General features: G+C 52.9%; 2 protein-coding genes across 2 annotated transcripts; both read left to right on the forward strand.

The window, feature by feature from the left end:
- Window positions 1-493: 493 nt before the first annotated feature.
- On the forward strand, window positions 494-1,750 carry JKF63_01240 (uncharacterized protein; the record flags this gene model as incomplete). The annotated part of the gene is made up of 1 exon (XM_067897288.1): window positions 494-1,750. One exon carries the CDS (start codon window positions 494-496, stop codon window positions 1,748-1,750), a length of 1,257 nt encoding a protein of 418 aa, XP_067753445.1.
- Window positions 1,751-14,326: 12,576 nt separating this feature from the next.
- On the forward strand, window positions 14,327-15,151 carry JKF63_01241 (uncharacterized protein; the record flags this gene model as incomplete). Its single annotated transcript, XM_067897289.1, has 1 exon — window positions 14,327-15,151. The coding sequence occupies one exon, from the start codon at window positions 14,327-14,329 to the stop codon at window positions 15,149-15,151; it is 825 nt and encodes a 274-aa protein (XP_067753446.1).
- Between the last annotated feature and the right edge of the window lie 2,328 nt (window positions 15,152-17,479).

Raw genomic sequence — 17,479 nt, forward strand, 5'->3', positions numbered from 1 at the left:
GCTCCCCTCAAATCTTGTCGCCGACTCGCACTCGATCCCTCTCATTCCCGTGTGTGTGTGTGTGTTTTTGTTTGGTTTGTGTGCAACCTTCTCCGACTGTGCGTGCCATAATCGCCAAGTCGCCTTTTCCGCGCCTCTGCATTGTCATTTGGAGACACCGATTACCTCTGGTCCGGTTACTTCCTGTTTCAAACGATCACACTCAGCCCACACTAACAGAAACGTAGTTGCTGAAATCGAAGCACCGCGCAGCGAAACAGCAGGAGCTGTAACCCACGCCCCCCTCCCCCCTCTACACACACACACACACACACACACACACACACACACACACACACACAAACGCACTGTGTCTCTTTCCCATACAGGTCTAACCTTGAAATCCCACCACACCCGACTCCCCTTCGGCGTTGTCTTTTTTTGATCTTTGGTAGGGAGAGGACTGTTTTTCTGCTTTGATTCAAAGGAGGCAAAGTCGATTTGCCGTCTCAGAATGGCTGCCGTCAACTCGATTTCTGTAAAGGTGGATGTGCCGTCTCTGGTGAAGGGCCACGGGGCGCTAGAGATGTCGTACTACATCTACCCAATCACGCTGCGTCTCCCTGGTTTCATGAGTGACGCCCAGTTCAGTCGCCGGTACAGCGACTTTGAGGCGCTGCGGAGCCAGCTGTGTGCGAGTTTTTGGTACTGCATTGTCCCACCCATCCCCGAGAAAGAGTCGGTGCAGGATAAGTTGGGAAAGCTGCCACGTATGGTGACGTCGGCAAAGGAAACGACTACCTCGGAGGGGGACTTGCTTGAGTACCGTCGGATCAGCCTGCGTCGCTTTCTCCAGCGACTCGCCTACCACCCCGTCCTCGGCAAGTCTGACCTTTTGCAGAAGTTCACAAACGATACCGAATGGCGCCAGTGCACGCGTGATCCGGTGAGGCCGCCTCGGTTCATGGCATCGTCTTCGCTGGAGGAGATTGCAAGGTCATGGGTTCCGTCAAGCAGTACCTCTGGCACTGGTGCTCAAGGCAGGGGTATCGGTGATAGGATGAGTGGTAGTGCGAGCCAAACGGGCTCTGCATATCAGCTGGCGCTAACGCACGAGCCAGTAGATGACGCAACGTGGAGGGCGACAGGCGAGTACGTTGGTGAGCTGGAGTCCAATCTAAAGAACATGCGCAACGTTCTCGAGGCGCTCGTGGACCGCCATCGACGGGCCGCCGCCGCCGTGAGCAACTTCGCTACTTCGTTCGGGCTCCTTGCGGAGGGGGAGGAGGATGCCGAGTTGCGCAGCGCCATCGAGGGAGTGCGGAACTGCGGTCGCAAGGTGGCTGATGTCTACAGCAAACACGCCGATGACGAGTCTACCTGCCTTGTCAGCACACTGAGCTTTTATGTCGGGATGTGTGCAGCAGTACGCGAAACTCTGAATAACATGTTCAGCGCCCGCCAATATCTGCGCAACTTGCAGAAAAAGGGTCAGGATCTCCAGGCATCCGTGATGCATGGAAAGCCGGGCAGCCAGGCGCAGATGCAGGGTGAACTGAATTTTGTGAATGAGCAGCGGGCCAACCTTGAGGAGGACCTTGTGGACGCCGAGAGGACCTTCCGTAAGGAGTTTATCTCGTTCCACGACAACAAGCAAATCGATGCCAAGGATATGCTGAAGAAATTCGGTACGCTGGAGCTGAGCTTCTCCAAGTCCATGCAACAGGAGTGGGATGCGCTTCGACCTTTGATGGAGTCCCTCACGACATAAACGTGGTCCCAAAAACCAAAGAGTTCCCAAGCTCTTGTCTTCTTTTTGGCTTACTTTTGTTGAGATTTTCAGGCGCCTGCAGTGAACTCGCTGATGCCCGGACAAGTGAGCGGATGCGCCTTTCCCCACCCCTAGACACTACCCGCTGTGGCGTAATGGCGGGAAGGGGTGGGGTGGGGTGGGGAAAGGCGAGGGCCCGCTTTCCTTTTCGTATACCCGCGTAGTCTCTCTTTTCCCAGAGAAGCAGCTGAAGACCGACCCACCTGTTGCGCGTTCGCGAAGGCGTTTTATTTTTTATTTTGTCGTTTCCTGCCGGTGTGACGTGGCGACGACTGTGCGCATCTCTCTGGTATCTTTTTTTAGATGCAGGGTGTTCTAGGAGTGTCTGCCTGTGAATGGCGGCAATTATGGTGGTGAAGTTCGTGTGAGTGGCTGGGGTGGGGGGAGACACACCCCAGTGAATCGCATGTCGTTGGCGTTGCCGCCTCCCCCACATCTTCTTTCGCTGTATTCTAGGCACTGCCTCTAGACCTTCGTTAGCGGCGAGGGGGGGGCGAACGTATTTTGGGCAGAGGCGGGGTTTCTCTGCTTTATCGCACACAAAATGTTATGGACGAATGTAAAAGGCAGGGGGTCAGTAGGAAGCGAAGAAAATATGTCTTTCGTATGTCTGCGATGATAAAACGTCATACCCCGACTGGCATTGGGGCCAAGAGATGTGCTTGGTCTGGCCGATGTACGTCCCGGCTCTGGTTGGGGCCAAAACCGTCGCGACGGGCGCCCGCTCTTTGGGCGGGGGCGGTGTGTGTGTGTGTGTGTGGGGGGGGGGGTCGCCCCTGCGCATCACGTGAGCGTGGCCCTCTGTCGGTGAGAATCCCCTCGCAGAGCACCAAGATGCCAGTCTTGAAGAATGCAAACCGTCTCGCAACGTCGTCACCACCAGCGTTTCTCGATCAGGGACAATCATTCAAGCGATCCACGCCTCGTCGCACGTGGCGCATACCCACGAAGAAGAGAAGAACCGCGGCAGCCGCCCACTCCGGCGCGGAGGAGCATCCCAAGGTGTTTGTGAGGATGCAGCACGACACGTCAGCGCGACATCCGACCGCTTCCTCCTGCTTCGCGCACCTTCCAGACTTGACATTGCGCCCGTCAACCTGTCGAGTGTGCATGGGATCGAGACGGCGCTCGTTGAGATCCGGGGAGGGTGCTTCCCGGGTCTGGAGCGCATTCACTCTGCGGGACAGACCCCCTCTCTCCCACTACGTGCTGCAAGGCAGGTAAGCGTAGCTGGGCATTATCAATCAGAGCTTCGCAACGCGCCAAGACGAGAGGTTCCAGCCGGCAGTCGTGTCGGCCGAAAGGGCAGCGATTCAGGTCTTACGATGCGGCAGATGGTTCTGTTGGCGCAGTCTCGCAGGATGTGTCGGGCCGCGCTACGGGTTACTTCCGCGGCAGGTGAATTTGGAGCGATGACAGAGGCGGGGTGTGTGCGGGTGTTTCGCTGCCCATTCCTGCGCTTAGGGAGAGGTGCCTCGCTCCCCCCCCCCCCCAAGCCTCTCCCGTCGTACAATCTCACCCCTGTGGCTGTGAGTAGCGGGTGCGGAGAGTTGCACGCCGTTGGCCAGCCAAAGTGTACATGTGCGTGGCATGTGTGGGATGTCCCACATCCGACCGTGTGGGCTGATGTGGCACCAGGTGCAAGGGGGGAGGGCGGTCGGGCGGGCGGGGGGCGGCCTTGAGAACTCGTTGAGGTACAGCATGGTGTCGCGCGGGCTAGCACGCGGGGAACCTTCAGAGCACCTCATGACGTGCCCCGGCATGGGGCGGCCCTGCGGAGCGCCTGGCCCTGGGAGGGCCGTAACGCCGAGGCTTGGCGAGGGCCGCGTGGAGCTCCCCGGGCTGGCAGCTGGACCCTCGCTCCTCCGGAATCAAGGCCCGTCGTCCACGCAAGTCTGTCCGGGTGCGATGGCGCCGCACGTACTCGAATTGGTGAGTGTGTGTGTGTGTGTCTGTCGAGGGTGGGGGGACCGTGGGGTGAAAGGAGCGCTCTTATTGGACCGCACGACTGGGCTCAAGGGCAAGAGGGCGGCCGCGTCTTTGGCGACCCGTATATGAGCTGTGGCGTGGCCACTACAGGGGCTGTTTATGCACACTTATGCGGATTTCGATGGGTTGATAGCGGAGCGAATGGCGATATATTTTAAACAGGGGGTGGGGCATGTGTGGAGGTGTCCAGAATACTCTGTTCAAGTATTATCTCGCGTGCTTCAAGTGCTAAACGGCGGCTATCACTGCGTTAGGACGCGAGCTCCAAAGACGAGCGGACTGGAGGCTTGTTGTGGCAATGATCGCAGCATAGAGGCCCTGCATTCTATTTGTGCTTGTTTTTTATCGAAGTCATTTTCGGTTCGCAGTGGCGTGATCGTTGTTTATTTGTCGTGTAAAACAAAACCACTCATTCCCGGGAAGGCGACTATTTCATTGCGGATCTCTTTCTATCATTGTGGATACGATGCCCCCTCCCCCACCTCCCTCCCCCATCCCCCCCCCCTCCCCTCCCACACACGCACACAAAAAACAACACCTATTAGCACTTTTGTTATTCTGGTTATCCGGTAAAACGCCCTGACATGTTTCTTTGCATGGAAAAGGTTTTTACGTCGTGGTGGGGAGGGGGGGGGGCGTAGGCCGGCCACGCGTAGGGCGGTGGTGGTGACGCGTTCATCGCTGCAACAATGGACGAGGTGGTTTATCCCGACAAGGGCTCTGGACAAAGAGAGAGGTGCCTCCTGTGATCTGTGCCAACGGTGCTTTGCGCGGAGTGAGCTGTGATCGCCTCGTGATCGGAGAATAGAGTCAATGTTATCGCCTGCAGCACCCCAGTACCGTTTTTTTTTTGGTGAGGCCTAAGGTCGCAGTGCGCGCTGCTGCTGTGTGACAAAAAGAGGGAGAATGAACTTCTTTCTTCGATTATCTGACCACTCAGGTGACTCATAAAGCTGCCACAAAAAAAAAGACATCGGATTGCGCTGGCGCAAGTCTTTTTCGTGAGCGCATCTTCTGTGGTTTAGTGCATGGAAATCCGTTGGAGGCCAACCCTTTGCGTGCCTTCTTTTTTGAGAGAGGGTGATGTGTGTGTGTGTGTGGAGGATTCCCTTTTCAGCCCCAGGTGCTCTCTGTGACGCAACCACCCAGGCAGAGGAAAAGTGTTAGAAACCGAGACTCCAGCCAAACCACAAGGCTCGACGTGATCGAAGCTATGACTGTTCCTTTGCTCTCTTCCCCTTCCTCACCCTCTTTCTTTCTCTTCGTACCATGCATCTTTTATTTCTTTATGTGTTGTTTTTTTTAATTATTTTCACTGCACACATTCCTCGTTGTGCCTTCATCTGACGCGTTCCTCAACGTTTCCTCCTCTCAACCCCTGGATGGTGTTTTGCAATACAAACGACTTCACACACAAGTTTTTGGTCCCCTGACTTTTACGTTTTTCCGCCTCATTGCACATACACACGTACTGCCACCAAACCGACAGAACATCAATAACACGGCCGATAGGAGCCACACATAGCAAATCCAAGCACTAGCGTGAGAAATATATTAATATATAAATATTTATATATTATTATTTTTATTATCTGTATATGAGAGGGGATTGGCAAAACCGAAACGCCGAGAAGAGCAGACACACAAACCAGCCAGAACATTCCAGTATTTAGGAAGCAAGAGTTGAGGAGGAGGAAGAGGGGGGAGGAGGGGCGTACAAGGTGATTGAGTTGCTTGACACCAAGAGAAGAGCTGGACACAAAGTGGTCCACGCTGCATCCTAGGCAGAACTTATGTATATGTATACATGAATGCAGTTGCGTAATTCACCAACACGCCAGAGAAAAAAAAAACAAGCTGACATAGTCTTAGCGCTCCCCTTTTCTTTTGGGGGTGCTCCTGTCTTGTCGTGCATTGCCCATCTTTTCTGATATCAACGCATTTTGTGGGGTCCTGAGAGCGAGCTTGTCCGGAGATCTCAGCCATCAAAGTTCTTTTCTCCCCCCCCCCCTCAATTCTCTAGACGAGTGCAAACGTCTTCCCGTGTATCGGATTTGTGTAGGTTTTTTTTTAATTTTTCGTGTGTGTGTGCTTGTGCAGAGGGCTGTACTGTGACTCCTCCACTTTTCTCCTCCGAACACAGGAAGGGGCACACGAGCACACTGAACGGATCCTTCTTGAAGTACGCATACACACACACATATATGTATATATATTTATACATATATTTCGCTTATTTTCGGTTATTATTCTTCTCTTGTGGCGCCCTGTTTCTCTGCGCGTCCCACTATCCCCCACTTTCTCAACAGGTCTCTCACTGTGAGCATCTTCGAAAGAGGCAACGTAACAGATTTTTTTTTTTGGCACTTACGATCCCCCCCTCTTCTTCCCTTTCCTCGCACCGTCGAGGAACAAGAGCTCTCGGGCACCCGCTATCCCCTCTCTTCTGTATCCTGTTTGACTGTATCGCTACCTCTGCTGGCGTGAGCGTGAGCGGTGGGGCTGTTGTTCTCAACACCCCTCCTCTCCGGCTTCTGCCTGTTTTACTTGTGTTCTTTTTTTGAACCCGATAATTTCAAGCTGCTAAACGCGTTTCTTTTCTTCACCACACCCGTCCTTCGCACCTTTTCCTTGTTGTTCACGGTTCTGGACAAGAACCAATTTTTTCTCGCACAGTGCATCAGCAGCTGCTTCACTTGGTGTGTCTACTCGACCTCCGCCTCTGGCCACAGCCTTACTTCCCCTGATTATTATCGGAACTTCTTTTGTCTTCTTCACAACTAGCAGTTCACGGTTTGTTACGCCCTTGTCTTTTCTCTTTCTTCATTCAGTGGTTGTTGTTTAGTGTCTTGAGCTTTTCATTCGTTTGTTTTTTTGTTATTTTTATTTCCTCCGTGTGACGTGAAGGTGTTTTTGGGACAATCTTCGTCCCTATTAGTTTTTTTTTTTGCCTTTTCCCTCTCCCTCCCTCCAGCTTTTCTTCGTTCTAGTCTTCTCGATTTGGTGTACGACGGCGTTCTTTTTTTTTTTCGATTTGTATAATTGTTTGCTTGTTTAGCATCCGGCGAGTGATCCTGCTCGCTTATCATCATCATCCTTTGCTGATTTTTTTTTTCAACAAGGAGTGTGTGTGTGTGTTACGCCTCTCACTGCATATATATTCGTGTGTGTGCGTCGGTTGTTTCGTATCTTCTCTTTCATATCTCACATCCCGTTTATATTGTATTTTTTTCGCCCCGTTTTTTTTCTTTTTTTTTTTTGGGGGGGGGTGTCCAGCACGACTAAACCGCTGCTTCTGTAGAAGTCGTTTACTTGTCACACAACACAGGTGATTTTTTTTTTGGACGCGAGGACTCGAAGCGTCTGTGTGGGTCCCCCACGACTGTTCTCTCCCTTCGTGTCATATATATATATATATATACAACTTTCAAACCTCACTGTGGGCATCCCCTTCCGACTTCCCGCGACTCGGCTGTCTCCACACTGTGTGCGCCGGCGTATTAAAATGTAAAAAAACTTATCAAGCACATCACCCACCCGCACACATTTACACATTTTCTACCCCTCTCGATATTTGTTGCTCTTTGTATATCTCTATATGTGTCCTACATTTATTTGGGGGGTAGCTTCGCTCAGTTTACGTGACAACTGTCGGTGACCTTATCTCACACACACATATACAGAGTTCTGTAGATATATATATATATATATATATTCATATATTCCCCTACCAAATAAATTGCCGCCTCTTGTCTTTATAATTGTTCCCTATCCATCCCCCCTCCCTTTCCACACCCTCCCCCCTACCCTCTCCTTCTCCCTTTCCCGTCGTTTTTTTCCCTGCAGGGGTGCGCGTTGTCCGCACAGAATCCCCGTTTCTTTCTCTCTCTGGATAAGTCTTTCCCTCTTTTTAGATTGCCTCGTGTTGTTTGGTTTCCCTCGCTTTTGAATTATATTCACTCCCAATCCTCTTTCCCTTCTTCTCACCCTTCCCCTTTCCCCCCCCCCCCCCCCCTCCCCCTCCTCCCCCTTTCCCTCCCGGCATTCGCGCACATAACAGGCCCCCCTTTTTTCTTTCCGTGGTTTCAGAATCTCCGTTCGGATTACATTTTTGTTCCACAGCTTTTCAGTCTTTCCACCCTTTCTCATTTGTGTGCGTGTGCGCGCTTTTTTTCTCCCCGTTTTTTTATTCTCCCCTACTCAAAAAATTCGCGGTATACACCGTGGCCGTATTGATAGACCAGAGGATCGCGCCAAGACAGGCGATCGATCACAGCGACGCAGCTCTGGAGCCTCCTCCTTTTTTGTATTTCTCTTCGAGTCGTTCTTCTTGTATCTCTTAACCACACGATTTCCTGCCGCTTGTCTCTCGATCGCGGTATTCACTTGCCGCACAATACTTCGTAGGACACGGCGATTAGGACTTGATAAATTGTGGAGACGCAAGACGAGCTTTCCTTGTGTTTGGCGCACTGCAGCCCTTGAGGGACCCCCCCCCGCCCCCCTTCCCCACTCGCCACCACCACCACTAGTAGTGGTAGTAGTAGCAGCAGTGGTCTTTGCACGCCCAAAAGAGGAGGCACAGCAAACGTTGTCAAGGCGAGAAACTTCAGATTTTCTGAGAGACCAAGGCGGTCAGAGTCATACCCGGGGATCGCTTACCGAGCCCGGACTGTATCTCCATTTTTTTGAATTCATTTGGTCAACTCCCCCTTTTTCTCACAGATTGGGAAGTTTTTGCAGTGGATTCACTACCCAACGTCAACATAGGTCGACATACTGGCGAGTTGCTGGTTTCCCAAACTCTCATCTGCCTTGTGCGTTTTTATTTTTTATTTTCTTATTTTTACCCCTCTTTTTTATTTTTCTGAGGCTTTCAGAGATTTGTGATTTGTGCTGGTATCAGAACTAAAAAAAGTTTCACTACTATTCCCCTTTTTTTTTTCTCCTTCCCCCCACCACGGTGAGCACTTCTCCAGCGTTCTTCGTTCTGTGCGCACGCTTGGGTTCGCTCTCCCCCTTCACACGGAAGAGAGAGGCGTTGTAGACCCGATTGGTGGCCTCTCATCCCCCCCTTTTTATCGCTTGTTTTTATTCTTTAAGGACTGCCAGTTCTGCTTCGTGTTTTCGGGTTTTGTTTCTCCTTTTTCTGAGCGCGGAGCTACACACATCCTTTTCACGCTAGAACTCTCTCTCTGCCCCCCCCCCCTCCCACACACACACACAAAGGGAAGGCACATCGAAAAACATTTCAAGGGAACACACACCAGCTCAGGATCAGTCAACTACGGATACACAGGCACACGGAACTCACCGGTTATCCGGCTGACTTTATCATTATTTTTCTGGTAGAAAAATAACAGACAAGGCAGACACACGCACACCGAGCCGCAGCGAAAGAAGAAGAAAGACGTTGTGCCTCGTTAATATAATTTGTAGAAGGAACGAGATTTGTTATCAAAAGGCATTTTCACGTGCTCTGTGTTTTCCGGTTTAGGCTTCTCTGCTCTCGTTGACTCTCGGCACAGTCTCTTCCTCTATTCAGCTGTGTAGCTGCGTAGGAGGGGGGGGGGAGGGGAGAGGTGTGTACGTGTGTGTGTGTGTGTGTGTGTGTGTGTGTGTGTTTGCGTGCGCTTCTTTTTTGCTCCTTGCGTGTTTACATATCACATCAGTTTTTTTTTTCCATTTTCCCCTTTTATGTCGCCCACGTGTTGCGGCGTTCCGCACTTCGCTCTCGTTTTTTGCTCTACCTCAACACGCGACACACGAGGCCAGGCAGACTCGGTGTCGGTCTCTTCCCTCTTTGGTATAGTGTGGTGCTCATTCTTGTACGCATATCTATCGGATTGAGAGTCCTCTGCATTCTCTATTTTCTCATTGATGGGCCGTGTGTGATACCCACCGGGCTGTGTTTCGTGTTTATCTTTGTTCCTTGCCAACTTTCAAGGAAAGTTGCACGTCAAATATTTTTGCCGTTTGTTTGTAACGCGAGGACCGTCGTAACACGCTTGGAAGGAGAGAGAGGGGAAGGAGGGAGAGAGAGAGAGTGGGAGGGGTGGGTGGGGCACGTGCTCATAGGAACAAGCAGAGTCAGTCCTTCAGATGTGGTACCAACTGATAAGCATCAACGACTCTGTCTAGGTGTATTTTGTGCAGTTCCTTTCTTATTTTCTTTTGTGCCTAGTAGTGCCGTTTTTTTTTTGAATTCTATCGATCCAAAGCCCGTCGCGGCAACACACGGGCAAGGCAAGAGGGTACACACCCGAAAAATTCAACAACAAACGTAGGTATGTCCATCTTTAGTGTATGTGCAGTGGTGGTGCTTCTAAGCACCGCAGCAGTTGTAGCGGAGCTGTTTCGACAACTAAGACGTCTTCACAGAGGAGGCAACGTCTGGACAGGATTGGATCTCCGCCTAGGCTACGCGGATGCCATCACTGCAGTCTCGAATGGCACAACACCGCTCTCACTCGACAACTCTTCACAGGGTTCTGGCGTCCCTGCTCAGCCAAACCGTTTTCAAGAAGAGGGTCTGTGTAGTAGACCTGTGCAGGCGCAGTGTGTCTTAGCGTACGTCGTCGTCGGCAGTTCTGTCGTATTTCTTCTGCTCGCAATGGCCTGGTGCCTTCACGTAGGGCTCTGGAAATGCAGTGCGGGCTACCTGTGCAGGCGGTGGCGCTCTATCCACAATGCCTCGAGCGAGGAGAACGATAGTGCCACGAGGTATCGAGACGCAGGGCTGCTTCGTCCTGGACTTTTCTCAGGCAACCAGCGCAATTTGTTGGACCTTTCAGGCAGCGAAGGAGAAAGGTACGCCTCAGCAGAACGACACCGCAGCCGTCGGCCAACTGTTTTTGACCCTGACACCTTCAACCTACTGGAGAGGTGCCTGGTGTGGGTGCTACAGCGTACCCTATACAGCACCTCCTCTGCCACAGCGCGCTGCACAGGTCTGACGGGCGAGCAAGTGCAGCTGGACTCGATCGCAATAGACCCTGGTGTGGTGGCGGCGGGTGGTACGATTGATTTCTGTGCGCATTCACGGGGCGCGTGCAGCACGGCGCCAGTTATGCTTTCCCGCCCCGGTTCAAAATTTCGTATACGTGAGGAATTCCCTTCCACCCCCACCACCACCGATTCGAAAGGAGGTAACAGTGACTGTAAGGTCTCCAGAGATGTCTGTCGTGCTGAAGTCAGAGCCCGCGAATGCGACTCTAGCCACGAGGGCTCCACAGCGGTTGAGCATCCTGTCTTGTGTGATCTCGCCACGGACGAGCATTTGTATTCTCTTCGTACTAAACCTCAGGCGGTCCTCCAGGTCTCTCTCTCAGAGGCCATCCACCGCGTGGGACAGCAGGTTCCTTCTAGCCAGCGCGAAGCTATGGAAGGTGGCGACAATCAGCAACCTGACGGCAGCCTTGCTCCCCCGACATGCAAGGCACTGTCTTGTGTGGGCTGTGAATCCTCACTGCATACCCCACTACCGCAGATTAGCGCTGCGGGGGTATGCAGACACCACGGATGGTCAGGCGCGTGCACGTTGAACACGGACGCATCGTGCCACAAACTGCGTGTGCCTGCTGTGCTGCCGCGTGTGGAAACGGCAATCTTCAATGGTGAAGTGGCAGGCTATGACGACCTGGCCATTACCGATGAGTTTGCTGAGAAAGATGGCTCTCCATTCTTCTTGTCCTTTGGCGACCCCCCACACCCCACGGTGGGGTCGTCTTATAGCGATCTGGAGTGTATAGATCCCCCGTCTGAGGTCGTAACAACGGCTAGGCCATCCCCTGAGGCTAGTGTGGTTTCATGTCCCCCTGTCTGCTGCCAGACAGAGGCGGGGTCCATCGCCACGAATTCGGTAGGCGACGGGATCGAACTCTTCCGCGGGGATGTGTGGGAAAATGTTATGGAGGTCACGCGTCCTACTCGGGGCCACGTCTCTCCGTTACCTCCGCAGTGTACGCCACCAAGCGATTGGCCAGCACCCTGCAAAAAGCGCCGCTCGGCGAGATACTGCGAGCCGTGGCAGCCCGTTCCCGTTCCTCTAAAGGCGTCTTGCCCCGGCACCGCTGCTCTCGTGACAGGTGTTCGACCCTCCTCTGAGCCAGACTCGTGTTTAACCAATTGCCTGCAGCGCAGCCCTGACCCTGGCGTGCTTGAGGGCCTTTTAGACGACCTTGTGCGTCCCGAGAAGGGTGGGTGCGTCAAGAGCATCGCAGCAGGTGACGGCGCTCGCGTCTGCACCAACTCCATTGCGGACACCTTTGGTTCTTTGACATCCGCAGTGCAGATGGAAGAGAGTATGGTGGGCACACACTTTGTGACGCCGGCGGTGAACAGTTGTTAGGAAGAGAAGGTCTGTGTGAAATTCGAGCACGAGGGGCCTCTTCAGATTACAGACGCAACTGTAGGCCCAATGTCGCCGCCAGCTTCCGCGTGTCCTTTCGCGTGTAGTGCTGCGGACACGGTGTCCATCAAAAGCAAGGCAAACTCCTCGGATGGGCGACATGGCTCGTCTCGGAGCGCTGTTGAATGGGCATCACTGGACATCTCTGTCGATGAGCGGGCCCTGCTGCAGAAAAACAGAAAATGTCTCGTTCCGTTAATTGATGGCACCAATGAAGTGGAGGACGCTAACACGAATTCCCAAGTCAATAGTGTGAACAAGACTGACAACATAATTGGATGAAAAGTATAACCAAGAACGCACAGGGCTCTGGCGACAGCCAGAATGAATGCCCTCTCCACCCCTCCCCCCCCCCCATGGCCCCCGGAGTGGAATGCGAGCACCCCCCTTTTCGCGTACTTCGGTTCTTGGCACTTTTTCCGCACCTTTTATTGTTTTCATTTTGTGTGTGTATGTGTGTGATTTCGAGTTCTACCGGTGGGGTGTGCACAGTCGAGCGCTGAGGTGCGGCGTTCTGATTATCACCCCCCCCCCTTCCGACCCAAAGGTCTCACTAGAAGGGTATGGGATATCTTTTTTTGCTGTCAAAATGTATGTCCCAGGTTAGCGTGCGCCCACGCTGTGGATTATAGATGCTGTGCTCTTTATCCCTGACTTTTGTGATGTCACGTTAGGCCTTTTTTTGGTCTTTGCTCCGGCCCTCTCCCTCGCCCCCCTTCGACCACCGCCGTATTTCATCTTCAAATTGTAAGACCCAGAATGAGCACAGAAACCTCATTGTTTGGACATCGCCGTCGTGAGATATATATATTTTTTCTGTTGGTCTGTTCCGTTTGTTGTATTCGTTAATTGTTTCGACGGTGACAGTGTTTGCGTATCTTTTTTTGTTTCGTTTTTTTTGTTGTTGGTCTTTTTTTTTCGAGGCGATTTCACTCAAACACCTTTTTTTGTCTCGCTTTTGTGCTCCAAGTTCATCCCCCTCTCTTTCGGTGTTCGCGCGCGTCTACGAGGGTCTTCCCCCCCCCCCCCCCCCCCCAAAAAAAAAAAAAAAAAAAAACTCTGCCACCCCTCACATCGATGTACCGCTTCTCGAGGAAAGGAATTTTTATTATATTTCTCTGCTGTTGTGTGGGTGCGTGTGCTGTTGTTTGGAAATCCTCACCTCGTCGCTTCTGTTCTCTTTTCTGATGTGCTGCTTTTGTTGTTTAACACTGGGAGGGAGACAATGCAGGGAAGATAGCAGGACACGACATAGTGCGTGAAGCAACGTGGACGTTCGCTACAAAACGTGTAGTATGCACAGCTCTTGTCAGTGTACGAAGGCCATACATATTTACACAGCTGCTTCCAGTTTTTAATCTCAAGTAAACGTACAAATCTCCAAGGACAAACCTGGAAAAAAAACAGAAGTCGGACACTCTAAACGGGATAAATGGCTCATTCTGGGAGTGGAGGTCTCTGCTGTATCAAGAAGAACTCGATATGGAGAAAGGAGGTGGGGTAGAAGGGCAACGAACGCTGATTGGGCGGCGATTCTGGACTCCTTGTCTCCCGAACCTTATCTTTTCTCGCGGTGGTAGCCAGTGCATACAATGAGCGTCTTTGTCTCTTCTTCTTTTCGCAGTTGAAGTACGATTCAGGCTCTCGTCCTCCCTCCGACACTGGCGGAGGTTGAAGGCGCTTTGAGCGACAGGTGTGGTGTCGCTTCTCGCATCGCGCTGCAATGTTTGCCCAGTGCAGCTCCCTATCGTATACCCGCGAACTCACTTTTCATCTACATTCCTTTTTGTGTATGTCGACTATATCTCCTTTTTTTTTTGGGGGGGGGGTTCCCTATCAGTGCCACGATTATGTCATTGATACGGATGAAACACTGACGTCCCTGCACTCGCCCACCCCGTCCCTGCCACCCTTTTTTTATCTGTACCTTCCCACACTCACAAAAAAAAACGATAGGGGGTGAAACTCGTCGATCCCCCTCTGCTATTTTCTCTTTTTGCTTCTACGCGGCTTGTCGGGGAAGCTTCGCGTGTCGTGTGACCCCCCCCCCCTTCTTTCCCTATCCCTTTTCCTTGACCTGCGCACCCTTACACATCCTTGCTGCTGTTCTCTAACCGATGTCACATCTAGCGTTCACAGTCCGGCAAACGTTGGTCCCGATTGTGACGAGGAGTGCTGAGCCACTCAACTTCCCAGTACGGCGTATCTTTTGTGTGGGGCAGAACTACGAGAGTCATGCGAGGGAGATGGGCTGCGTTGTCAGCAGGACGACTCCTTTTTTCTTCATGAAGCCCACGGACAGCATCGTAACCGCAGCGGGCAATCACAGATCCTCGAATGCAGTCGTCAACATTCGCTACCCACCGGTTACGGAGAGCTTCCATCATGAGGTGGAGCTCGTGGTGGCGCTGGGACCTCCGGCCGGCAAAACGGCTCTGTCGCTCGCAACCACGAATGGATCCAGCGACATTCACTATACCAACATAAAGTCTGAGGAGGCGCACGACATCATTTTCGCCTACGGTGTGGGGTTAGACATGACGCGAAGGGATATGCAGCTGGGTGCCAAGGCGAACGGCTTGCCCTGGGATTTGGCGAAGGGAGCCGACGACAGCGCCGTTGTAGGCCCGCTCCTCCCCTCCGATGACTTGGAGGAGTCACACCCGGAGATGTTTCTCACGCCCGAAAAGGACAAGAATGATACCGTGTGCCGCGGCAGTATTTTCCTTCAGGTGAACCAGAACGAGCGTCAGCGGAGTGATCTCTATTACATGTCGACGCCTATTGTGGAGCTGATAGCGCAACTGTCGAAGTACGTCGCTTTGCAGCCTGGTGATCTCCTCTTTACAGGTACTCCATCCGGTGTGGGTGCCGTCCGTCGTGGTGACATGATGGAGGCCGGGATTCAAGGTCTCGGTACACTCAAGGTGAATGTTGTGTAGATACCTAGACAGCGTGTATCAATGATTCGAGGCTCGTTTCTCTGCGTGCGTCCCCATGCACTACGCAGTAAGAAGGCGCCCTTCAACAGTTGCGGCAGCACAGGAGGACTCATTTGTGTAGCCTCTGGGCTTCTGCTCTCCCTTTTTTTTTCTCGTGTGTGTGTGTGTGTGGTGTCGCATGCAGCACTCAGTCGCGTTTCTCGAAAAATTTCTCCTCCGCCGTAGATGTCCAGTATCATGTTCGCGGGTACTGAAAGTTTTGCAACAATGCCGTCAAGCCGCCCCTCTCGTTCCCTTCTCTCGTCCACCTGCCATTGCAACGCTGTCCATGGTGGTGACAGCACCGGGCACCAGCAACGTCGCAAAGTCATAGCGATTCCTTGCCACGAGGAGAGGACAGGGGAGGGGGGCGGGCGGGTCCAGGTGGCGGAAACGTCGGAGTGAGCAGTGACAGCGAGCACGTTCGCACCAGCCATACGGTTGGCCAAGTTGCCGCGTGACTGGGGCTGGTCTCAGCCGGTCCCCCCCCCACCAACTACTGCGGGGGGGGTGGAGGGGGTTGGGCCATCCCGAGGGACTTCCCAGGTAGAGACCGGGACAACGAAAGCGGCTGTTGGGCAATCTGTGCGGCGCGACTCGATCGAGTGCGGTGGCAGAGGCCGTGCCCCGGAGACTGAGTCAGCGGGGTGCTTTAGGGGGCGTGTCTACGGCCTTTTTCTTTTCCCGCACCACTCGATGGTGCCGCGACACACCAGCAAGGGCTGAGTGTGGGGCTTTTCCTCGTCGGCCGCGACAGGGTGTGGTATGTGGCGGCAATACTCGAGGAGAGGAAACAACAACAAAGAACTTGAAAGCTTTGTTCGCACAGCTTTCACCTCATCGAGAAGGGAAAAGAAAACGAATTCTCATGTAACGTACGCTTGCACTACGCGAATCGAGCTCACGTGAATGGAGCAGGACGGAAAGCGTAGGAGGAGGAGGAGGAGGAGGCTGGAGTGTGAAGAAACAAATTTGTCTCGCTATGGAATAGGGGACCCACCACGCCGTTCGTCGCGACACAATACGCGCATCTGACGTGGTACACCCAACCACCCACTTGACAAAAGTTTCACCGTGCAGTACGCCGCAGAGTTCTCGACGTGTCGTACAGGCCGATACCCCCGGGGTAGGGGGGAGGGAGGGGCCCTGAGCGAAAGGGACCCATACGAGCACTTTTGTTTTTACTAGAGGAGGAGGTACAGTGTGATGAAGGTGAACCTCGGCGAGCGAATGCGGGGACCCTCTCACCTTTGCCCTCGCTGTCCTCGGGGCCCGCCCCTTTACCTCTTTCCGACGTCAGGACGCAAGTGAGTCGGTTTCTGCGAAGGGAAATGGGGTGCATTCTCGTGGTTTATTCTCGTCCACGTACGTCGGGACGTGCGCGCTCGAATAGATTGAGAAGAACATCGAGATTTGTCTCGTTTTTTTTTTTTCGCCAGCTACGCACGAGGCTATTCCCCCTCCCCCCTCTCCCTATCCATTATCCATTTTCTGTCACCCGTAGTTTCTAATTTTATTGGAAGGGGCTTCGATGATCTGGCGGTCTCTTCTCGTCTGAGATTACCGCTGTCTTCCCCTTTAGAAGAAACCCTGGTTCACTGGAGACGTGTCGCGTCTCTGCCTGGTGGAGACATGTGGCGGAGTGGATACATGTCCCCGCACCCTCTTAACCGGGACACCTTCTTCCCCCTCCCCCTCTCCTACGCTGAAATCCGTTGTTTTTTCCAGTCGATAGACGCCACCTTCCCCGTCACTCCTGCCGATATGACCGGGCTGACTAGCGCCAGGACCCCAGACCACCACCGAGTCTGGATGGATGGAATAAAGCATATGCGGACACGTCATTTGGCAGCGATGTGACTCTCTCTGTCTCTCTCACACACACACACCCTTCATTCACCCCCCCTCCCTGTCTTGAACTCTTTTTTTTTTCACTGAATGCAAAAAAGAGCGCTCCTTGTACACAAACGTACTTGAGCATTTCCAGTTTGTCATCCACAGATTTCGCACATGCGACGTAGGGCGTCAGGGGGAGAAGAAGAACACATACACACACATACACACACACACACACACAGAGGACACAAAGAGGACCCACATTACACCTTTCTTGCGGTACCCTACAAGAGAGGCGGGGCTTTTCACTACCCTTTCAGGACAACGCTCTCTCCCTCGTAGCCCTGTCTTTTTTTTTTGCTACCTTGTGTTTGTTTCACACTCCGCAAAGGCGTCCATCCTGCCTCCTTTTTTTTTTTTTTTTAGTCTCCCCTCCTCTCTCAGTACATCTGC

The sequence above is a fragment of the Porcisia hertigi genome, chromosome 35, assembly GCF_017918235.1.
Source record: "Porcisia hertigi strain C119 chromosome 35, whole genome shotgun sequence".
NCBI lineage: Eukaryota > Euglenozoa > Kinetoplastea > Trypanosomatida > Trypanosomatidae > Porcisia > Porcisia hertigi.